Source organism: Myotis lucifugus, unplaced genomic scaffold (genome assembly GCF_000147115.1).
Source record: "Myotis lucifugus unplaced genomic scaffold, Myoluc2.0 scaffold_3, whole genome shotgun sequence".
NCBI classification, from domain to species: domain Eukaryota; kingdom Metazoa; phylum Chordata; class Mammalia; order Chiroptera; family Vespertilionidae; genus Myotis; species Myotis lucifugus.
The window spans coordinates 16,475,036-16,499,857 of NW_005871051.1; the positions used below are offsets into that span (position 1 = coordinate 16,475,036).

Sequence of the window (24,822 nt, forward strand, 5' to 3'; positions counted from 1 at the left end):
CATGCTATTCAGCTTCCAAGTGTTTGAATTTTTTTTAATTGTTTTTATTGTAGTTTATTTCTAATATTATGCCATTGTCTGAGAAGATGCTTGATATTATTTCTATCTACTTGAATTTGGAGAGACTTTGCCTGTGACCCAATATGTGGTCTATCTTTGAAAATGTCGTATGTGCACTTGAGAAAAACGTATATTCTGTGGCTTTGGGGTGAAATGTTGTGAAGATGTCAATTAAGTCCTAATACCCTCTCCCCAGAAACATACCCTAACATACTAAGTTTTGCGTATATTTTCAGGGCATTCACACATTCCTTGATGCCATCCTTCGACCCCTGATTAAAAACCTTTGCTTTAATGGCTTTTCATTACCTTCAGCTTAAGATCAAACTGTTATACAAATGAGAAAACTCAGATAGGCAGAAAGAAAAGAAGTATCCTATATTAGAAAAAGGTAGTATGCAAATTGACCATCACTCCAACACACAAGATGTCTGCCCCCATGTGGACACAGATGGCTGCTACAAGATGGCTGGCAGGGGAGGGCAGTTGTGGGCGATCAGGCCAGCAGGGGAGGGCAGTTAGGGGCGACTAGGCTGGCAGGGGAGGGCAGTTAGGGGCAATCGGGCCGGCAAAGGAGCAGTTGGCATCGATCAGGCTGGCAGGGGAGTGGTTAGGGGCAATCAGGCTGGCAGGCCGGGGAGCAGTTGGGAGCCAGCAGTTCTGGATTGTGAGAGGGATGTCCGACTGCCCTGTGGGATCGGGCCTTAATGGGCAGTTGGACATCCCTCAAGGGATCCGAGATTGGAGAGGGTGCAGACTAGGCTGAGGGACACCCCCCTACCCCCCCCCCACCCCCCGTGCATGAATTTCATGCATCAAGCCTCTAGTTTATCCATAATCCAGCTACTTAGAGAACCAGTGTATTTCTTCACAGTTGCTGAGTCTATAATTTAGATGTTTTCTGTCCTCATCTCTCACTACTTCCCAGCATGCACCTCATGCCCCAGTCCAACACAGCAACTTGCTATCCTCTCACAGGGATGTGCTGCTTGCCACAATGCTTTGTTAATTGCCTGTTTATATATTTATCTTTTTTATTTCACTGAACTTCTTAAAGATTTTGATTGCATATTAATTTTTGTATGTTTATTATCTAAAGCTCTGCTTAGTTTTAGTGGCTAACACATTGTATTAGGTAAATGTTTGGCTAAATAAATAAATTGCAAAATTTATACATATTTATAAAAGAAAATGAGAAGAGGAGAAAGAACAATGAATTACCTATGGTCCCAACATCCAAATGCAGCAGCTCCTAACATTTGTATGTCTACTGTGATCCTGCATGGATAATTTCTACCTCCCAGGGCTCTGCTCCTTCATAAGTAATTGGGGGATGAGAGTCATTGCCCTTTCCCACTTCAAATAGACAGTCTGAGTTCAATATATGTAGAAGTCCTAATAATGCTATTAAATGATTTAATATTGAGAATATTAATCATATTAAAATTTCACTACTTTCTGCTTATTCCTGGGCCTGCCTTCACCTGCTCAGTTCTGAAGAACTAAAATTTATATCTTCTTATCCTTCTTTCCCAAGAATCTTATCTTGGAAGGTTTAAGAAATTCTCTATGTGATTCAAACTTGTATTCTCACAGAACTTAGCACAGTGCTTTGCATATTTAATGGTTCTTAATGCCATCTTATAAGTTAATTTGTATCTTTGGAAGAGAATAGGTACATAGTTGATATACTTATGGTACTTTTTATCATAGTGTTTTCCTGAGGAGCAAACTGAAGATCAGAGAGTCTAGTAGCTTACTAGAGTCTAAACTCTATATATACTGGGATTAATATGAAATCAATATTTTTAAGAAGGCATAAAATTTCAGGGCTAGGGATTGTTGAAACAGAGACTAAAATCTAGCTCTGTGGTTTCCAAATCTTCAGCAGTACCATGAGCAGTACCAAGTTGTCTGTCTCACAGGAATACCTGGCCAAGTTGAACTGAGATGACTGCGAGGTTTTTTGAATGGACTCAAATTCTGGGGGAATTTCATGCTGCTTTGGGTTTATGCATTTTCCTCCATTCTTGCCATCAAGGCTTTGTGTGCTCAGCTTCTGTTCTATTTGAAGGAAAGAACTCAGGATGATTCACTCCTTTTAATGATTCCTGGGCCCCATCCTTCTGTCTTCTATCTACTTTTTCTTTTTTCTTTTTCTTCTTTTTTTCTTTTTCTTTTTGCTTCTCAAAGGGAAAAAGGCAAGTGGTGAATGGGAAAGATGTCAAGTACTAAAACTTTTAATTCATGTTTTTGTAAGGCTCTGATTACTGTAGTCCTTCATCTAGCTGTAAGAGGAGATTCATTATTGAAACAGCATTGAATAAGCCAGCTCATGCCTTATTATTCTTTGCTTTAATTTTAGGATAACCTCTTCTTCATGCCTCATTGTCTGAAGGTTGGGCTTTTGAACAAAAACACATCACATTTAGAAATACTAGATCCTACTAATTTCCCTTCTCATTCAGCCACTTCTTGACAGCTGCTTTTGCCCTGGATTGATTATTTGTCTGGGAGGAAAATCTTCATATCTCAGTGTTCAGTAGCTTAAGGGAGATTATGGGCAGAGCCTTTGGATTTGATTTGATTTTCCTTTGCAATTAACTTGACCTCTCCTGACTTCTAGACAGGCTGTTAAAGCCAGAATGTTGCTTGAAGCAAGATGTTTGATACACTTCCTTGGAGTCATCTTTCCCTCACGACACAGATGCTATTGGACTCTGTTAGCATACTGTCCACCACAGAATTAGGTTTTTTTATAGCTTGACTTCTCTAAGAACTAGCTCTTGCATATTTGATCAAGGGTTATCTTGTAAGCTTTGAAGCTGTAAGAGGAAGTTTCTAAAGCTCTCATGTACATGAAGAAGACACAAGTCTTCTATGCACATGGAAAGCTAATAGCTATCAATTCTGAGATGGAAACCAGCGAATAGTATCTGAAGAGCAATGGGTTTCTTACTGAAATGTTCCGTTTCCATTACCTGTGCTTGCAGTTGCATCTGTGAGAGGGCTTTGTGATGCAACTGCTGACTGTGACCTCTATGCTGTGAAGCAGCCAGGGCTGCTCAGGTCAGGGTCAGGCCGGAAGCTCTGAGGTTGGGAAAACGAGCCAGGCTCTTTGTAAAGGAGGACCAAGTGCGGCTGTTTATTTTTGACACTTGAAAAATAAAGTCGTACTTTTCACATCAGTAGTTCTGGGTTTTGTATTGTTTGCTTTGTTTTAAGGGGAAACCCTATTTATTTTTTTTACAGGCACGAGGAGGGACCTACCTCTAAAAAACTGAAGACAGAGGAAGAAGCCCACTTTAGTCTCTCCAGCCTGGCTGAAGGCACCGTCACCAAGGTGAGCAGAACTTTTTCAGCGTGCTCTCCCCATTGCAGGAAGACGGGCTGGGGGAGACTGCATCAGTGTTTGTTAGTCCTTCCAACATATAAGCCACGCAGGCGCATCCCATACTTCTTCCTGGAAGTAATTACTGTCAGTGAATTGCTTATAGAATGATCTGTATGATACACAGTGCACAGAGCACTATATCATACACAGAGCATGGAACATTGCTGTGGGAGTACTTTTTGTAGAGATTTTTTGTTGTTGTTGACTTCACTTTGCAGCTTTCTGTTTAGTCAAAATGATAGGGGTTGATGATACAAGTCTTAATCTCCAAGTACATAAAATTTGAGTGTAACTCTTCTTTCTGATATACCACTTCAGAACAGGTTTCACAAGTTTAGGATTTCTCCAAACCAAATATCCTTCGACACCTGAGATCTTTATTTAATGGAAAGGTTTTTGGAACTTAAAGATAATTGCCTTATTTGAAGTGTCATTAGTTTGAATCAATGGGTCTTAAAAATTGTCCCTTACTAGCCAAGTGCACTGGGAAGGTCAGTTAGCACTAGGGCATGCCTTTTCCCTTCTTCAAAAAGAAATGCTCTCAGAAAAACTGAATGTCTGAAAAATGATTTGGGTTTTATTTCAATGTTTTATAGTGAAGGAAAAAAATTAAGGCCTTATTTGCTCGGAGAACTTTTCTGACTGCTTTACCAGAGCAAATTGGAAGCTTTAGTATGTTTTGTGCCGAAGTCTACCAGCCATAGAGCCCCGTTGTCGTCTTCCTTTGAGCTGAATGATACTTAGGCCCTGTTTAGGTTGGGACCGGAAGATTAAAGACAGAAGTATGATCAGAAAGTGCCATATAGTGTGGCAGAGATTTCCATCTTTGAAACTAGCACTGCAGTAAACCTTGATACACGATCTGCTTGTACTGTTGGGTGACATCTTCAGTTTGGGCACGTTTATATATTCTACCAAAACTTCAATGCCAAAGGGTCAGCAGCAGTCCCCCCAAAAGGGGAAGTTCAGAGAGTCAAGCATCAGGCTGTTATTTTTCACGCCATCTTTATAGGACAGATATATTTGGAACTGGCCCCACACTGCAGAATCCTCCCTTCCTAATTGGTTGGGTGTCAGGATGCACAGGCAGTTTGCCACATAAAGCCTTCAAGCTGGGCTGGCTAGTCGCTTGGTAGTAATACTTCTGACCCCTCTGGAAAGAAGTCAGCTTGCACAAAGAGAGGTAAGTGAAAGTACAGTCGGCAGCTGTATCTGCTAGCTTTGAACAGAACCCTGGAAATGACTAGGAAGGGCCTTCACTCTGGCTTTGGTTTTATTCTATAAGAGGACACTTCTGACATCAAGCCGTCTTGTCTTGCCTGGGGTGATCTGCAGGGTTATTTTCTGTGGGTGTATTCTAGGTCGGAAGTGTGAATCCTGCTGAAAACTTCCGTGTTCTGGTGAGGCAGAAGAATGCCAGCTTTGAGGAAGGTGAGTGATATGCCACTGGCTCTGCATTTAGGGAAGGTGTTCAATTGAGTTAATGGATTTAAAATCGAGATTAAGAAGTGTAGCCTTTTGTAATAATGTTATAACCTCTTTGTGTTGTCCCCTTATTAGTGATCTCATTGAGACATTATGAGCAATGAGATAAACTCAGTACAGGTCTGCCCAAACAGAGGACTAATTTGTTAAGAAAACTGTGGGCGAGAACCTTGGAGTTTTTAGTTCCACTCGAGAACTTTGGAGTTTTTAGTCGAGAACTTTGGAGTTTTTAGTTCCACTTCATTGAACTTCTTTGGGTTACTGTGAATGAGCTTAGAGTTTTCTGGGATACACATTCTTAGTCTAGTCTTAAGGATTGGAGCCCCTTTACAACTCAGAAAGACCTTGCTGCTGCCCTTTGATTCAGTACTTCTGAAATTGACTACATTCTCACAGTTTTCTTATCATATATAACCTAGAATTTCATTTAGGCTTGGGTTAGTATTAAAATGGCTTCCAGAATGAATAGAGGGTCTTGAACTAACATCCACATACTACTTGAATGCATTTATATTCCTGTTCTCTCACCCTTTAACGCAAGGGTGGGGAAACTTTTTTCTGCCAAGGTCCATTTGGATATTTATAACAAAGGCCATACAAAATTATCAGCTTAAAAATTAGCCTGCTATATCTGGTCAAACATTTAATTAATTCACCCCTAATGCCTTGGTAGGGCCAGACAAATGATTTTTTGGGCCTTATATGGCCCGCGGGTGGATGTTCCCCACCCTAGCCTTTTAAAGAGTGGCAGCTAGCACTTGTAGTCCTGCAGCTTTGTGTACACAGTAGTAGTCATCAGTGCTGCCCAGGGTCAGGCCTATCTGTGAGCCACCCTCTGTGTGTGAGTGTTAATGCATGCATAGAACTTTCTCTTCTCACTTCTTGGTGTTTTAGGGGGGGAATTGCCTAGAACACTACACCATTTTAGTTTAATCATCTATAGTGGCAGGCATAGGTGTAGGGTGCCTTAGTACTTCGAGTTTGAGAATCCTAGCAAGATGCCTGGACATACTGTGCTGTTGCCCAGCAGCAGTCATAACCAGCTAAGCCTCAGAGAGAGCATGTAATCCACCAGGCCAAAGTTTGTTGGCAGCAACACCAAAGACCAGACCTCTGAGAATTACCTAAGGAAGAAAAGCTCTGTTACCATGGTAATTCTTTTAGGTGGGTCATGGATGTTTTATGTTTTGAGATCGAAGAAGATTTTTTGTTTTTGATGAAAGGTCATGGCCTTCTTAGCTTTTGATTGTATGTTGTCAGTTACTTTGGCCAAAGTCAAGGGTCCTCCCTGTGGAAGTGATTGGCCTCCCTGGTTGATGTAGGCATGGTCTCTTCAGGGGGCTGAGTCCAGAATCATCACCATTATGAAGGTAGCCACTAGTGTCTACTATGTTCAAGCATTGTGCACCCACTTTGTTATATTTTTGTCTTAGTTACCTACCCCACAGAGCAGTCCCACGGTCACATGAGCAAGTGGAGAAAATGTGAGAGCTTTAACAGCTGGTGCCAGAATTTGCTGAAAATTCTTCCATTGTTTTAATTGGGAAACTACTTTGATAAGTGCTTAGGGTAGAAATAGACTCTGTCCAAGGCTTGGTTGTTAACCAGTACTGGGGTTCAGAGGAGGGGGGAGCTACTAGCATCATAGAAGTAGACAAACTGGAGTTTAGTCAGGAGCGGGGGAGGAGAAAAGTAAAGCTAAGAGGGAGAGGAAGTGAAGGGATTAGGTAAGGGCACAGAGTTCTATAATACGTTCCCAACTTATGACTGCAGATCCTCAGAGTCAGTAAAATCAGAATGCTTGGCTTCAGTGCTCTGGTGAAGAGGCAGAGTTTTGGGTCTTGAATTATTTCAGACAGAGCAGAGAAAGCACCTCAGAGCACAGGAGGCCAGAGTCTGAAGAGCTCATGAGAAAGTAAACTCCTCAGAATGTTCACATTGAGGAAAACATGTTTCCCTGAGGCCATGGAATTGGGCATTTGAAGCAGATGTATGAAAATAAGGGCAGTGACCCCTAGATGGCACATAGGTTACAAATAGGTACTATTATCTCCTCTTTACAGATGGAAAAACTGTAAAACTGGAGGAGATGAACTTCCCCCCAAATCACACAAGGATTCAAACCCATTTCTTTCTTAAATACTAGATTTTTCTACTTAGACTTATTATTTCTCCTAATCCTAATGGCCTCCTTTCCTACATGTTTTTTGTTTATACATTATAGAGTCATGAATTTAAAAGCTTGTGTCTATAGATAGGACTTTTGATGAGTAGACTGTCTTTTGATGTTGAATGTGACTGAGTGCTATAGTGCTGTGATGGTGAAATGTCCCTCTGTGCCTCTGTCTAGGACTTGGTCAGTTAGATCTCCCCAGTGGCCTCACAAAAGCAGACTTTTTGCAGAGCTATGGGAAAATGGGACCACCCACTTGTTAACTAGTTCTCTTTTGTGGTCCTAACTTGCCTTCCCTTTCTAGCTTCAAGCTTCAGAAATTTTGTTTCCTCAATGCTTTTCCTACTTTTGTTCTTTTGCTTGTGCATGTCTTAGCCAAGGCCCTTTGTGAGCCAAGACTCACTTCCCCTGTAAGCCCAGAGTTGTCCTCCAGTCGTTAAGCTGCCTCCTTGGTATCGATCATTATCCCTCCCGGACTTCTCTGACTAGGGCAAGGGAGGTAGAAGTCTTGCTCTTTTCTCCATTGTATCTATTTTTAAAAATTCAGTTGCCAAAAGCATGACCAATAAGTATTAGTAAGATGTTTACCCTTAGAACTTGGGCCCTTTCACCTGTGTATAAACTAACTAGAAGCCCGTTACACGAAGAGATTCATGCAATAGGCCTTCCCTTCCCCTGGCTGCCAGCACCAGTTTTCCTCCAGCACCAGGCCTTCGCTCCTCTTCGTGGCTCCAGACAGAGCCTTCAGTCTTCGCGGCTCCAGATGGAGCCTTCAGTCTTTGCTCCGCCGCTTCGCCCCTACGTATGCAAATTGACCGCCATCTTTGTTGGGTTAATTTGCATACTCTCCTGATTGGCTGGTGAGCATAGCAGAGGGACAGTTAATTTACATGTTTGTATATTATTAGGTAAGATATACAGGTGTAATTCTGTCTGGCCTAATAATCGTGAAGTCAAACTGAGAAAATTGTGATCCTATTCCCTTGACATCAGTTGTCTACAGTAGGCAGCTACACATTTTATCTTCTGTTATTTTGGTGTGAGGGATATTTTTTGTCCTAATTTTATTGGCAGAGAGGAGATAACACTGAACCCCAGGAATGTGTTCTTCTTGGCTGCTGATGCTCCTGTAAGCTGTCTTTGATTCTCAAGTGTCCTTCTTCTGCTGGTCTCTTTCCTCCTTTCTTACACACCCCTACATGCTATCACTACAGTTTACAATAAAAAAATTCTTGACTACAGCTGTATATGTAATAATTGTGGAAGTGGAGTTGTTTCCCTCATGCACAATTCATAAGTGCACCTGGAATTTGTAGTTGTAAGTTATTGGAAGAACCTGAGTCCACAGAGTTCTCAGACTCCTCAAATCAGGGTTATCCTATATAATAAAAGCCCAGTGACCATAACGGCAGAATGACCAAAACGACCACTCGACCAGTCACTATGAGGTGCACTGACCACCTCTCGGTCCCTTTCCCTGGCTGGCAGGCTCTGATTGCCAATGGCAAACAGAACCAGAAGGGGGGGGGGGGTGGCGGGGGGTGGGGTGGGACTGGCAAGCGGGTGGAATGGCCAATCTCTTGGTCCCTCCCCCCGGCCTACAGGCTCCAATCACTGATGGCGAACGGGAACTGGGGTGGGTGGAGGGGATGCGGGCAGCTCCAGGACAAGGCCTCCACCCCGCTGGTTGCCCCACACACAGAGGTGACCCACGGCGGGGGTGGGGCCGGCGAGCAGGCAGCAATGGATGACCTCTCAGTCCCTTCCCCGGCCATCAAGTTCCCATCGCTGGATGGTGAAAGGGGAACCGGGGTGAGATGGCCTTGATTGCAGGCTAGTCCTAGGGACTGTACCCACACACAATTTTGTGCACCGGGCCTCTAGTCTACTTACATGAACACCCTTCTCCACTAGCTCATCAGCAGGGCTTCTTAGGAGGAACACCATGGATTTCCAATTCTTCCCTTCCCTGCTTTTACTTAGGGAGAGTGCTAAAGTGGTCAAAAGATGACAGCAAATTAGAGAAAGAAAAGCCACATTACTTCAGTCCTCCAAATGATTTCTACATGATTGAGATAGGTTTGAATTTACAGGTTTTCACTGAGTATGAAATATTATGTAAAGTAGCTGAAAGGTACCTACTGTGTCAAAAACAGGTTCTCTGAGGACCTTAAAAGCCAGAAAAGATGAATATTTGGAGACAAATAAAAGGATGGAATGTAACTTTTTATAATATGAGATGATTCTTCCATCAACCCTACTTTTGCCACTTAGATTGTAGGTTCTACACTAATTAGGTTTCCAAGTAGTGAGGGTGGCGGAGCTCCATTCCACCAAATTGAATTCACAGGGACATGATTGGTTAAAAAACAAATTTGTCAAGAAAATATCCTAAGTAGAAATGGTAGGGACTCCTATTTGGAGTCTGATAGTTAACATTAGATTTATGTACAAGTGAGCAATAAAGTGCACATATCCGCTTGATTACATGATGGTCACTTTATTCTGTGGCTGCTGAAGCATTTCATTTTCTCTCAGATCTCTTCCTCTCCCTGTGTTTGGACACATCTCATCCTCAAGTCTTTTGGCCTTTGTTCTCCAACTTAACCTTATTCATTAAACAACATCCTTTCCATTTTAAAGGATATTTCTTAAAATTTACTTAAGCACAACCTTCTAACAGTAGGTAGGTAGACTGTGGTATAATTAGTGATAAAATTATATTGTTCATCAAAGCTAAATAGACAAGTTTTTTCAGTTATGTTTTTTGTATGGTATAGCACTATCCCATTTTCACAGAAGTTTACTTACATATATTATATGGTTTTTCTGCCATTGAATCAAGCCCTAAATTGTGGTTTCTCAAGAGTAGGGATCTAAGAAACTTCCTGTGTATTTTCTTTTTTTATAGGGCCCTGATTTATGTAATCTTGGGTGTGAATTATGTAACCTATCATAGCTCTTTCCAGAAAAAAAGAAGATAAAAATATGGCCTTTAGCTGTTGTTTTGCACAAAATTTTTAAAGAGTACATTCTGTCAAATACCTTGAACATCTTGAAGGATACTAAATACAAATAGTAACTAAAAGTTTAAACATCTTTACCTCCGTAAAACTTTTGTTTTGTGTTTTTTTAACAGTTTGACATATTTTCTTATTCCTTTCCCAAAAAAGCAGATTCATTTATTCATGAGAGAATAATACAAGATTACAAATTCTAGTGGTTTAGGCTGTGCTTTATATCTTTTACTAAACATCTTACTTTTCCTCACTGGATTCCTTTTTGACTTGCTTAGTTTTAAATTGTTAAACCCCAGAACTTGATGATCCTGGCTTATTTTACCAATTACAAGTAGTCTAATTCAAAAACAAAAATCAGCTTATTTGGAATTATAAAGTATGCCTTCTAAAAGGGTGTGTTATTATTCCACCTGTATCAGTGACCCTTAGTGTCTTGTCACATCTTCCATGTATGTGGACTAGTATGCTAAGATGACTTTCCACAGATACTGCAAATGTGTGGAAAACACTATATCAGAGTCCAGAGCCAGTTCTTGGTCTCTTGTGGCTTTAACTTCTTCGCTGTTGCTTCAGTACATTTCACTAGATGGCACAACACCACCCTGAAGTTTGCATTTTAACATAATAAAACTCATCAATCAAATAATTAAAATGAAATCACTGAAATGAAGACAGAAATAAAAAAAGACATGACATAGAAACCAAAGACCATCATACATAACCACTTTAAAGTATTTTCAGTTTTCAGCAACACTCCCCAAAATGGTTCTACCCATTCTTAATCAGCTTCTGAAATCCTTTCAAGATCAGAATATGTCTAATGTAGCCTGGCTATCTGTTAGGAAAGAGAGCCTACTGGTAGCATAAGCATAAAAGCCTGTTTGCTGTAGTTGTGTTCTCAGTAACACTAAGATTTCTCCTGAGAGCGTTAAGAGGACGTCGATATGCGGCACATGACAGTGTTCCTATTTTCTCCCACTGGTTTGTTTTCTCATCCCAGGTGGTAAAGTTGCTTGCCTTAAACCTGCTGAGTATTTTCTCCTTTTTATGTTAAACATAGAAAGGATATTTTCCCCCCTGGCTGAATATGTGGAACTCATGAACGCTTTCCACGTCCAAACAACTAGAAACACACAGAATCTGTTCCAGCCTGCTTTTAACATGGTGACCAGTCGGCTTGCACTGATGGCCCGTGCCGGCAGTGCATCAAGGCAAGTGCTCACAGCTGACTCCGATGGCAACACAAAATTAGACTGGGTGCTTTGGAGAAAGGCTGTGGTTCTCCAACTTGCTGCTGGAGTTTACCCTTGCAGTGAGTGCTAATGAGAGTGATTTGTGAGGCAGAGAGCTGTTGAAGTACTTCTCTTACTCTTGGTTCTTCCTTATACCTCCTATAAATCCTACAATTCTTCCTGCATGGTAGATCTTGTCATCCGGGGCATTGCCCTTGGTTCTCCTGGAATTGGGCTGCTTCAAGATTGCTTCTTAAGCCCAGCTGGTTGAAAAAGGAAACTGATTTCAGATTGTGCTGATGTGCAAACTGCTTTAATCGGGGACTTGTGGCAAACAACAGAAGCTCTTACCCAATTAAGATCTTTAGGGATGGATGTTTGGCTTTTGTTAAAATAGTCACTAATCAGCTGAAATGTGTTAAGAGCAGCTTAGAAACAGCTTGGAGTCCCACTTCAATACAATAAAAGTGTTTTGGTCCTCCCCTTTTAAATTGCAAGCCCAAGGCAAAAAATATGCTGACATAGAAAGAAGTGGCAAGTGTAATTTTACATGGTTAGTCCTGACTGTTATTCATGTTTTCATGAGACTTTAAAAACTGGTATGCATGTTTCTTTGGCCAGAAAAGGGAAGAGGTTTGGTTCAGATATAGAACACAGATCAGCAGGACTTGAGAATAGTATCAGCATAGTTGTCTTTGGACATAGGAGAAAAGTTAACCTTTTATTTTATTGTATTTTTTGTGGTTTCATATGGACAGTTGAAGAAAAATATTTAGTTAATAGTTATGATTAAAGGACCTTCTGTAGACTGAATTACCTCCCCCCCCCCTTCCACAAATTTATATGTGAAAGCCCTATCTCTTAATTTGATTGATTGTATTTTGAGATGGGGTCTTCGGGAGGTCATTAGATTTAGATGAGGTCGTGAGAGTGTAGCCCTCATAATGGAATTAGTGCCCTTATATGAAGAGATACCACTTTGTGTTCTCTCTTCTCCTCTGTCTCTCTTTTCTCTCTCAACCGAGAATACAGTAAGAAAGTGATTATAAGCCAGGAAAAGAGAGCCCTCACCAAAACCTGACCATGCTGGCACTAGCCTGGAGAACTGTGAGAAAAAAAATTTCTGCTGTTGAAGCCACATAGTTCATGGTATTATGTTATGGGAACTTAACTAATACAGGCTCATTTCATTTCCTTTGTCCGAGTAAATTACTGAACTTAATGTAGTTTATCTCTCTATGCCAGTGGTTCTCAACCTTGGCTGCACATTAGAATCACCTGGGGATCTTTTTAAAATCCTGATTTCTGGGCCTCATCCTCCAGAAAGTCTGTTTCTTTGTTATGGGCTGGGGCCACAACATTAGTAACAAAGAAACAGAATTTCCGGCGGATGGGGCCCAGAAATCAGGATTTTCAAAAGATTCCCAGGTGATTCTAACGTGCAGCCAAGGTTGAGAACCACTGCTCTATGCCTTGCAGTGATAATGAGCGGCAAGTATAACACTCAAGATAATCCTGTTAGAGTCAGGAGCCATATCCCAGATGAGAACTACCTTTCGATAATCCCTTGCCCTTGGAACCTAATAGTGTTTCTTTCGGACAGTGAGGATAAGTTTACTATCTGCGCCTTAGTAGTTATCCTGACGTAGAAACATCTAGTCTAGTGTCTCCCTTCTGTCTGTGGTAAATATCCACAAATCTCTTTGCTAAATGGCTTGTATTTATTGCCAATTTTTTATAGTTTATTGAAATGTAGGTTTCTACTATAATAATACACTCATTCTAAAGGCAATCCAGTGATCATTTGTAAATTTATAGAGTTGTACAATCATCACCATAGTCCAGTTAAAGAACTTTTCCCTCACCCCTAGAAGTTCCACATAATCATTTATACAGTCAATTATTTTTCCCCACTATCACCCCAAGAGACCACTTTCTATTTCTATAGATTTGCCTTTTCTGGAAATTTCACATAAATGGAATCAGTATTCAGTCTTTTGCATCTGGCTTTTTTCACTTAGCACAATGTTTTTGAAATTTGTCCATGCCATAGCATGTATCAATAATTGATTTTTTATTGCTGAATAATATTCATTTTTATGAATATACCACATTTTATTTATCCATTCATCAATTATGGATATTTGGATTGTTTTCAGTTTTCAGCTATTACAAATAATGCTTCTGTGGACATTTGCCTACAAATCTTTGGATGTTTTCATTTTTCTGGGCCATATGGAAGATTTATGTTTAACTTTTTAAGAAATAGCCACTTTTTTCTAAAGCAGCTGGCCATTTTTCATTCCCGTAAGCAGTGAATGAGGGTTCTACTTTCCCACATTACTGATAGCACTTGTGTTATCAGTGTTCAGTTACAGCTGTTCTGTTGGCAGTGTATAGGTATTTCGTGGTTTTAATTTGCAGTTCTTTAATGACTAACAATGCTGGTCATTTTTCATGTGCTTATTAGCCATTCCTATATCTTCTTTGGTGAAATGTCTTTTCAATCTTTTGCTTTTTGGGGGGCCCATATTTTGCAAATATTTTTTACAGTCTGTGGTTTGTCTTTTTAACGATGTCTTTGATGTTTCTTAATTTTAATTTTTATTTTTTTATTTTTTTTTTTTTGTGGACTAGCATTTTGTTGTATCGTGTAAGAAATCTTTGCCTAGCCCAACTCACAAAGATTTTCTCCTCTATTTTTTCTGAAAGTTTTAGGTCTGTAATCTGGTTTTAGTTGATATTTGTAAATGGGTGTGAGGTAATTACTTAGATTTATTGTTTTTTATAGGGATAACCAATTGTCCCAGCACCATTTGTGGAAAAGACTGTCCATTTCCCATCGAATTGCCTTGGCACCTTGTTGAAAATCTTTTGACCATAAATGAAGAGTTATTTCTATACTTTTCAATTCTGTTACATTGATCTATGGCTGTCCTTCATTAATACATTGTTTTGATTACTTTAGCTTTATAATAAGTTTTAAAATACTGTAATATGTCTTTCAGTTTTGTTCTTTTCTAAAATTGTTTGGCTAAACAAAAGCCCACTGGGATTTTGATAGGGATTGCCTAAGTATATAGAATAATGAAGGGGGAATTGCCATCTTAACATGAGTTTTCTAATCCATGAACATGGAATATTTTTCCATTTATTTAGATTTTATTTACTTTCTCTCCATAGTGTTTTGTATTTTTATTGTATAAGTCCTGCATTTCTTTGGTTAAGGTTTTACCAAGTATTTTATTATTTTTAATGCTGTTATGAATGGAAGTTTTTGAAGTTATTTTTTGGATTGTTTGTTTCTAGTATATAGAAATACTGATTTTTGTATATTGATCTTATATCTTGCATCCTTATTAAATTTGTTTATTCTAGTTGCTTTTATATACTCCTTAGAATTTTCTACATACAGGATCATGCTGTCTGCAAATAAAGGCAGTTTTACTTCTTTCTATCTTGTATGCCTTTAATTTCTTTTTCTTGATTGTACTGGCTGGAACATCCAGTACAGTGTTGAAAAAAATAATGAGAGTGAATATCCTTGTTCCTGGTCTTAGGGGGAAAGCTTTTAGTCTTTCACTATCAATATGATGTTAATTCTAAGTTTTTCTCAGATTCCTTTTATCAGCTTAAAGAAGACTTCTCCCATACCAAGTTGGTTGAGAGTTTTTTGTTTTTGTTTTAAATATATTTTTATTGATTTCAGAGAGGAGGGAGAGGGATAGAGAGATAGAAACATCAATGATGAAAGAGAATCATTGATTGGCTGCCTCCTGCACACCCCACACTGGGTATCGAGCCTGCAACCTGGGCATGTGCCCTGACCAGAAATTGAACCGTGACCTCCTAGTTCATAGGTCAGCGTTCAACCACTGAGCCACGTCGGCCAGGCTGGTTGGGAGTTTTTATTATGAATGGATGTTGAGTTTTGTCAAATGCATTTTCTATGATTATCGTGTGGGTTTGATTCTTCTAATATGCTATATTATATTCATTGATTTTTTAGTTGCTAAACTGGCCTTGCTTGCAGGGATAAATTCCAGTCAGTCGTGGTATATAAGCTCTTTGGTATGTTCTTGAATTCATTTTGCTAATATTTTGTTAGGATTTTTGTGTCTGTTCATGAGGGATATTTTTATGTAGTTTTTTGTGGTGTCTTTTGCTTTGATACCAGAGAAATATAGGTCTCATAGAATGAATTAGGATGTATTCTTTCCTCATTTTCAGGATTAGTATTATTATTATTTTTTTAATATTTGATAGAATTTGCCAGTGATCTGGGCATGGTTTCTTTGTGGGAAGGTTTTTAATACTAATTCATTCCTGGGAGAGTAGTTCCTTAGTTAAGTGAATAGCAGCACTTGTGTATTGAATTATTATTCAGATAACATGGTAAAATTATGGCAGAAAAATCATTAAAATGTTAAAATTTATTTCCAGTAGAATACATGTATCAATGAATGACTATTTGCTTAATGATGTCTATCTCTGCACACAGATAACTGATTGCTTTTATGCATCCATGGTTATTCAACAAATAAGAGAATTTCAGATAACTGGATTTCCTATTTTCTTTATATGGAAACTTGTTATGGACCCAGTGACTGAACTTCAAAATAAAATATTTTATATCCTGAACGTTGATTTCAATACCAAAGAAGATGGGGAAGCTAAAATTTGGATATGATTATTATGTTTTTTATAGAAAATTTTCTTTAAATTTATTTTCTTTAATAAACATAATAATTGTGATTTTTCAAAAAAACAAAACTAATTCAGTTATTTTACTTATAGATTTAGTCAGACTTTTTATTTCTGCTTCAGTCAGTTGCAGTAATTTGTGTCTTATAAAATTTGACCATTTCATCTAAGTTGTCTAATTTGTTGACATAATATTGTTCCTATTATTTTTTCCTTATCATGTTTTTAATTTCTCTAAGTTGATAGTGATGTCCCCTCTTATTTCTGATTTTGATCATTTGTATCTTAGCTTTTTAATTGGTCAAAGTAAGACCTGTATAATTTTTGCCTCGCTTACCTAAACAAAAATATAGAGACCCAAGTGAATTTTTACAGAGTACCAATAAAGAAAACTGTCAGTTCAGGTAATAAAGTGTACTTTAAATAAAGGTCATCAGGTATGGGAATTAAAAACACACTTAGATACATGTATCGCAAACTTATGTTTGTATTTCAGAATCCTCTGCTTCATGGGAGAAATTCATTTACATTAGTAAGTGACAAGCTTACTCAGTATAGGAAATATTGTGTAGATTTCAGGAACTTGTTAGAGCATAGAGATGATGAGTTGTGAGTAATGAAACCCAATTTACATTTTAGTGACAATAGGAATGCTATTTTTTTTGACAATAGGTATTTTTGCCTTACGTCAGTGTGTATAGATTTAGAAAAATTTTAGATTCATTATTCCCTCCTTTCATTTGTTTCTTCTTTGGTGCCATTTCTCAGGGTTTATTTTGTTTGATTCATTATTTATCTAATACACTGAGAAGAAGGTATATGGAATAGCTAAGGTTGGATTGTCCTGTAATTGTTCCCATTTCTAATTACTCCTTAGATGGACTATAATGCAGTCAGCAAGACTCATATATTGGAATTTTAAATGTGTTTAATTACAGGGAGGGTTGAATCTACAATCCAAAAATAAAATTTGCCTATAGCAAAACTGGTTAAAATTGGTAGACTTTCTTGAAAACAGTGGGTGAAATTAGGTAATTTCTAAGGTCCTTTTTAATACTACCCGTTAAGTATATGAGTAATAAACAGAAAAAAGTAAGTGGTTCAGAAAGAATAAAAGAAAAAGATCAATGAACTACAAGTATTTTGAGCTTTACCATTAATAAATACCAACCCATGAAAAATGTCTTTCCATTTAGGACTCACTAGAAATAGAAACAGTTCTTTATTGTCTACTTATATAATAGCCTCTTACATGTCACAAGATGATTTAATTGCTCCTGTGGCTTCTCCTCATTAAAAAATAAGTATGTGCCCATTGGGAAAGAAAATAGTAATATAGGTTATACATAAAGTTAAAAGGGGGAAGTCTCCTCTTTCATTGTCCCCCTCTCTTCCAAAGCCTCCTGATACCCACATTTCTTACCTTTCTTTCTTACTCTTTCTTCATAAGGATAACCCTGTTAATGCTCTCTATTTTAGTCAAGATGGTTAATAGTTTTAGGGCAGCGGTCGCCAACTTTTCGGACCTCACAGACCACCAGAGGTCCGCAGACCACCGGTTGCCCACTGCTGCTTCAAAGATTTTCTTCAACCAGCAGTCGCCAACCTTTTGGACTTTGCGGACCACCGGTTGCTGACCGCTGCTTTAGGATATGGTAAATTGAGGTTATGGCCATTGGCAGTACATTTTGGGAGCCCCCCCATTCCCATTTACTCTTATCATTTCTGACTACTTTGTACCCATTTCTAATTCTCTTCTAATTTCTCATCATTTTCTAGATCTGTCTCTTCCTTTCCATCCTAACTACCACTATTCTAATTCAGGTTTCATTACTTCACATTGGACAGCTACAGCATTCTTCTATATTTATCCTTGGAATTGTTCTCATTCAACTCATCCTATATGTTGTATAGATTTAGCTTCTTATAGCACAGATTTGATTATGGGTCATCCCTTCTTAATTATTTCCCATGTCTTTAAAATTAATGCCCTATTCTAGGCTTTCCATGATCGGGTCCCACCCTGCCATTCCAGATCCATTCACAGTTCCCCTTTGTGAACCCTGAACCCAAACCAAATTGTATTCCTGCTAATACCCTTGTAACATTGGCTTTCCTGCTTCTGTATATTTGCTCATGATATTCCTTCCACAAAGGTCCATTCTTTTTCCTCACTCCCAAATCCCATTCTAAAGAGATGCTTGTGATTTAAGAGTTAACATACCCTAGGATGCCAATACCGAGTAGTAGTTTTATTGTAGTATGACTCATTATCAAAGATGCTGCTGCTAGTGTGCTGTCAAATAACCTCCATCTGTTTTTATTTTCTAAGTACTCTGGCTAATAGTAATTTTTTTGTTTGTTTCCATTGTTGATTTTAACAGAGCAGTGCTTGGGAATAATAACAATTTGAATTTTTGAATTACAGCAGAATTAATTCTCAGGTAAGATAAATTCATAAATTTTAGCCCCATCAAAGAAGTAGAGAAAAATAACATGTCTATATTTTGAGCTTTACAATATGTAACTTTCTTCACAAAACCAGAAAAAGATAGAGGGAAAAATTAAAGGGGAAAAAAAGGATCTGAGGAGGTCCTTAAAGGAAAGGTACTATATAAACACTGGACCTCATTATTTATCATTTTAAAAAAAGATTTACCACATGGAGTACAGTTGTTTTAAAATTTCTGCTACTTGATATTTCCTTTAAGGAATGAGTCAAATTTTTGAGGTCTCATAAAGCATTGTGTGCCGCCTCCTGCTCCTCCATCATCCACGACAGCACAGTCAATCAGTGGCCACCTGCTTCTTTCCTTGCTGAGGAGTCTGACTCATCATTCACTGTTCTCTTCAACTAATACATGAATTTCAGTTCCATTCAATTACCAGCTTTTAATTGGAGCCCATTGCCAGATTGGTCTCCTGTTCCAAAGCATCTCTTCTTGGCTGCACTGTTACTATGGCTACTTGTTTTTTTTCTGCTACTTTCTGCATTAGCCTGATGACATCCACTCAGGTATGAAGCTAGACAGATACTGTAGACTTTCTATAGTACCAAACACTGTCATCTTGCATTCTGCCTCCCTCCTACTGCCCATCTGGAATGGGATCAGGTTTAGATGGTGAGGTTCTTAATTCTTCTATATCACTTTTATTTTACTGAGCTTTGCCAAGTTTTAAAATTCTAGGACATTAGAAAATTGTGGAGACCTTCTTTGTCTGCCTTCTCTACTTCCTACCTCCACCCCCACCACATACTTTCAAGCATATGCGATATGCATTACATAAACAAGCTGAAGAAATCACCTCATTTGATGAGAAGCTCTTCCTTTAGTTTCTTTCTTATCTTAGCCTCATGTCCCAGTTTTGTACTGTAAGTGCATTCCTTTCTGGATTGGGGGAATTAGTTACACTAGAGTGGATTTTCTTTGGTCTTTAGTTAACTGCTATATGCCCTGTAAATGTTCATTGATAACCTTCAGGTTTTGTGGGACATGTGCAGTGGGTCTTTAATGGTTAGATTGAATGCTTTTAATACAAAATTAAAGACCATAGAGTGTCATGGAACCCACCCACTGACCAGGAAATAAAATTTTCCCGCTGACTTGGGAACAGATCTGGTCTTATACACCAAGTTATTTAAGATGAGAAATATTATTCATACAGAATGAAAAAGACTTGTCATAATGTTCTCTTATATGAAGTGTTCTTACAACCAGTAGGCTAAGTGGATGCCGTTTCTCTACTTTCTCAATTGCTTACACCATCACCTATTTTTTAGAGTATGCTAAGACCAAGAGACTCACAGCTCAAATAAAAACAAAAATAAAACAGAGAACTCATAGTCTGCAGGAGTGGATTCTGACAATAAAGACTTTGCATTTACTCTGCTCCTTGTGCCTGGGGTTTTAATTTAACACATCAATGAAAAGACTGCATTTACCAAGGGGGGAAACACTCAGCAGGACTTAACTTTTATTAGTGCAATTTGTAAGAAATTACAGCATTTAATGAGAAAATCGTTAAGCATGAAAAAATGGGCTGTAATTGAACTTGTGGAGTTTAAATGGTGAGGTTTTAATTGAGTTTTTTAGTTATTGGTAAGAAAAAAATAATAACCAGGGCTGTACCTGTACTGTGGAGGTGGTCAGCAGTTCAATTTCCTGTACCGCTGGTCACGTATAATATGATGGCTGTGGTGTTCTCTGTGTGGTATCCACGGACTCCTTCTGCCTGGCAGGGGAGGAAGTCGGGCTGGAGTCTGACAGAACAAATTTCTGAAAGGAGGAAGGACAGGCGAGGGGCAAAGAGCAGGTCAGAGCCGTGTCACCTTCACAGGCCAGCTGCTTAAAAACAAGACAACATTTGAATATCCTTTTCAGGTTCAAAAAGCTTCTACTTTTTTCTTAGTTCTCAGTTTCTTTTGTTGCCACCCAGTGACTTCTTTTTCCCCAGTAAGGCTTTCATTAAAGACTACAAAAACGAAAAACAAGAATACCAGACCAAGGAGGCAAACATTCCTGGATCTTAGATCTGAACTCTTTTGGAATGGAAGCAGAAAGATATTTAAGAAATAAATTGGCATATCTTTTTTTATTTAGAGGGAAAATATTTAGATACCTCCTTTTTGTACTTAAATTTTTAGAAGAAATAATACATTTGACGTCCAAAAGGACATGACACCCTAAGAAGATTCAGTCACTTCTAGTTCCTCTGGTTTATCATCATAGTCTACACAGTGTGGCAACTCTGCTGTGTTTCAAATGTTAAACCTGGAGGAAAGGGAAGCGTATGTAGCTCTAAAGATGTTGAGGTAGAAATGAAAGTCATATTTTTTATATAACTCTGTTTTCGTAGAAATATAAAAATATTTAAATGGCTGGGGAAAGCTTTAAATATGCTTGTGAACCTTTTCAATAACTTCTTACTAAATTTCATTGTATCCTACCTTGCTGGAAAGAAAGAAAAAAGTCTATACACTTTATCTTCCCTTATTATTTAAAGAATACCTTGTTAATTTCTATCTCCTGGAAATATTCAGTGCATTAAATGGGGTGTCCATCTCTATAGGTTTATAGTAACACATTGTACCCCTAGCTCCTAGGTCCACTTCTCGCCCTTTCCCTGTGCACCAGATGGGGGAGGAGTAAGGAAGAGCAGGTTGCATTTCCCAGGCTTCCACATCTACTGGTTTCCTACTGGGTTCAGCCAATGGAAGACCCTGGTGGGAAGTAAAAAGGGAGGGGGAGTCAGGGTATTCCTCTTTCTTTCTTATGTGTTAGGCAGCATCTTCAGTCCTCCATGGTTTTGACTCCCATTGGACCAGGCCCCTGGGGCCTAGGTACACCCTTCTTTCTTTTTTCTCCCCTCCGCTTCCCTCTCCTCCTCTTCCACACACTGCCAGAGGGGTGCTAAGGTCTACTTGCTGTTCCTAATCTTTGGGGTGTAGCACCATTCTCAGTTGGCATTGCAGCTTTTCATTACCTGTGTAACAGTTGCCTGCATTAAACTTTCTTAGTTAAATATTCAGTGATTTCTATTATTCTTGTTGGGTCCTGACACAGCCTCTAGCCACAGTGGCCAGTATATATCCTATAGTAAAGAGACATAAGGAAGCCTGTTTGTGATCCATTTCTGTTTTAGTTGCCTGTGTTAAAAGAGACCCATTTTCTTATCAGGCAAATGTTTCTTGTAAGTTTCTGTTTTAAAACAGTGATTGTAATTTACATATAGATTTAATTGGTGGCAGATTGGACTACTTGCTTAGAGTTTTATTTGCTGATAGATAATGTTTCCTTTTATTCTCTTAATGACTGACCTGACCAGGTACTTATTTGATTTAGATGCTTGACTTTTATTGTCACTTTTTCATTTTGTTTATAAAGTTGTCTTGTACTTGGTTATGTAAATCTGTTCTTAACATTTAAAAATGATTTAACTGCTGACTGCAAAATGTGTACTTCTTCAATAAGCAAAATTCACGTAAATTGGGAAACATCTTGAATGATGCTTGGGTTCAGCAAAATCATTTGGAATAGCTTTCTAGTCCTTTATGTATAGTGTGTGACAGATGAGTGAACCTACTGCTTTTGTGGCTCTGACTAATGGAGGGAAGAAACCCACGATAAATGACTTCCTTTCACTTTGTTAGAAACATCTTGGCAGAAGGCAGACGTGGTGAGTGAATGTAAGGTCAGAGGCCAACAAGCGTGTGGCCCCCAGTGTTTTGGTCCTTGTGACTGTATAGCAAGAAGAGAGGTGATTCAGCGTATGGGCCTTTGGATGGTGTTGAATGTTTTCTCTAGCGAAGCAGAACATACATTTCAGATTAAACAAGAAAACTTCCTCTTATATAACCCTTCTGAATCTGGATAGCATTTTAATATAACACTACAGTATTAATGTTTTGAGACTGATTTTGTGTATCAACAGTCTGTACTCATATAAGATGCTGAGTTAATATATAATGCCCATATTTAAAACCTCAAAATCCAAAACAGACATTTTTGAAATTCAGAATAGACATTTTGATTTTGAAGACTCATTGAGATAAAAGACGGCTCTTGTCTGTCTTGGTATCCTACGATGGATAGCCCTTGCGATGGCCATTTTTTATATTAGCTACTAATGAGTGTTACTGGGCCTTTGACTAATTCTGAAAAGCATTTTGGTAATAATTGGGGGTGTGATTTACTGAGTATGAAGACTGACAGACTATTCCTTAGCCCTATAATTGATGTAGAAGCAGAGAAAAACCCCCTGTGATCAGCATTTCCTTTTTGTGGGATGGGGAGGAAGGGGGAGCCAAAGCATAATTTAGCCAGAGAAGGATATTATTTTTAGCCTTTTCTGAATTTTACTTTTATTAAAAGTGACAGGAAAATATGAAATGCCACTATATTTGGGGAGGGAAGTCTGTTGTCCACATCCCAGTCTCATACTCATTATATTAAAGCATCATATGTATTTGCTAGTGTCAAATGATTCATTATAGTCAGCAAACTCAAAATAGTCTAGGGAGAGGGACAGAATTCAGAATCATGGGTCAGATGCTCAGACCGTGTGACTGATTGTTTCTAGAAGGGCAAAATTTGGTTCTTTGTAATCACTGGGCCTGTCAAAAGTTTGGCTATGTTTATCTATGTTCTTGAACCTTCTGGAGGAAAGTATAGAACAGTCTAATATGCAAACAAGAAAACTATATCCAAATAAGCCCACAAATACTTGAAAACTTCACTCTTAAATAGAAACTGGGTCTTGACATTTCTACTTTCTTTTCTTTGAATTCCTTCTGTCCCCTATCATTATTGCAAATGGATTGTTGGCTTTTGTATTTGCTTTATTTTAGTGTCTTTTGAATATTTTCTTTCTTTTTTTTTTTGCTTTTGGATATTTTTCTCTGTAAGATGGCAAGTGTGTGTGTGTGTGTGTGTTCCATCATGCTTCAAGATAAAATGGGTCAGAAAGTTGTGTTTTTGCAAAGCAGTTCAGTACCTATTTAGTTGCTGCATAGACTCCTGGGTCTGCGGACTCCATAAGTTTCAGTCCTTAATCCCATCTACTCTTTCCTTGCAGTCTTTATGCTGTAACTAGTGGCCTGGTGCATGGATTTGTGCACATTGAAAGGAAATCGGGAGCCTGGGCCCATGTGCCTGGAGACTTTCCACGACCCCTGAGCCACTGGGAAGTCATGTGGGGAGTCTGTCCTCCTCCTCGCAGTTTCCTGAAAAAGTATTTCCAAATGTCCCTTCTGTAGCCAGGTTCATGCCTTGCTGGCAGGGAGGTCCCCAGTGAACACCTTGGGCTGTGCTGGGCGCTTTCCACTGCTCAGAGCCAGATAAGAGCCTCTCGGAGGTGAACAATACAAAGTTGGGGATCTTGGAGGGCGGGGTGATCTCTTGTCCACGCCCCACCCTTCAGATCCATCTCTCTTTTATCCCCAATTGTCAGTCGCCACCTTGTGGCTATTTTTATATTGCTGCCTTCCTCTGTAGCTCCCCGGAATAGGTAAGGGATGAGATTTGATCTGGATGCCCTAGGCAGAGTTCCAGGAGCCCAGCAGCAATATTAGGCTCATCCCTGTTACTCGGAGTGTCTATGCTTCATCCGTTCCCCGGAGATTGTACCTGTAGGATTATGGGCTATGTGCCTCACAGCAAGTTCTGGCTGAGCTGTGGGCATCCTTGGTGGGTACCAGCACCGAAGGGGGGGGAGGGAGCAGTCCATCCGTGCCTCCCTGCCTGAGCCACCAGGAATCTGAGGGGAGTGGGGGAGCCTGGATGCAGGCCAGGCCCAGGAAGGGTGCGATGGGCTCCGCCACGGACATGCGTGGGAGACCATGCGTGGGAGACCGCTCATCAGATTGGGATTTTCTCACTTTTTCCAGGACTCTCTCTGGAGGTGGGGACCAGTCTGGCTTGGAAGTGGCATCTGGGGGTGGTAGGAAGGAAGGAGGGAGAGGTGGATCGTGGTCCGGGGTAAGGCGTGTTCTTAGTATTTCAGTTCCGCATCCAAAGGAACACAGCAATAGCTAAGGGGTGGAGCCTGGCCCTGATGCCTGAGGGGGAGTTACAGGGGGCCGGCATAAGTATCAAGGTCATCCCGGTCACGGGCAAACGTTCCGTGGTGCATTTGTTCACAGTAGATTGTACCTGCAGGTTATAGGGGGTGATTTTTCCAGGCAACTCCTGGCCCAAGTGTGGGGGCTTCCTGAACTGAACAGGTCAGGCCAGCACCTGCTGGTGCCTCTCTGCC

General features: G+C 39.4%; 1 protein-coding gene across 3 annotated transcripts in view; it reads left to right on the forward strand.

Moving 5' to 3' along the window:
• XRCC5 (X-ray repair cross complementing 5) overlaps positions 1-24,822 on the forward strand; it is a 76,174-nt gene that overhangs the window by 35,468 nt on the left and 15,884 nt on the right. For 2 of the 3 annotated variants that reach the window (XM_014462511.2, XM_014462514.2), the window contains exons 15-16: positions 3,313-3,403; positions 4,816-4,885. In XM_014462511.2, the coding sequence (XP_014317997.1) occupies positions 3,313-3,403; positions 4,816-4,885 (161 nt within the window). The remainder of the gene's footprint in view (positions 1-3,312; positions 3,404-4,815; positions 4,886-24,822) is intronic. The other variant, XR_002831320.1, reaches the window with a different exon arrangement.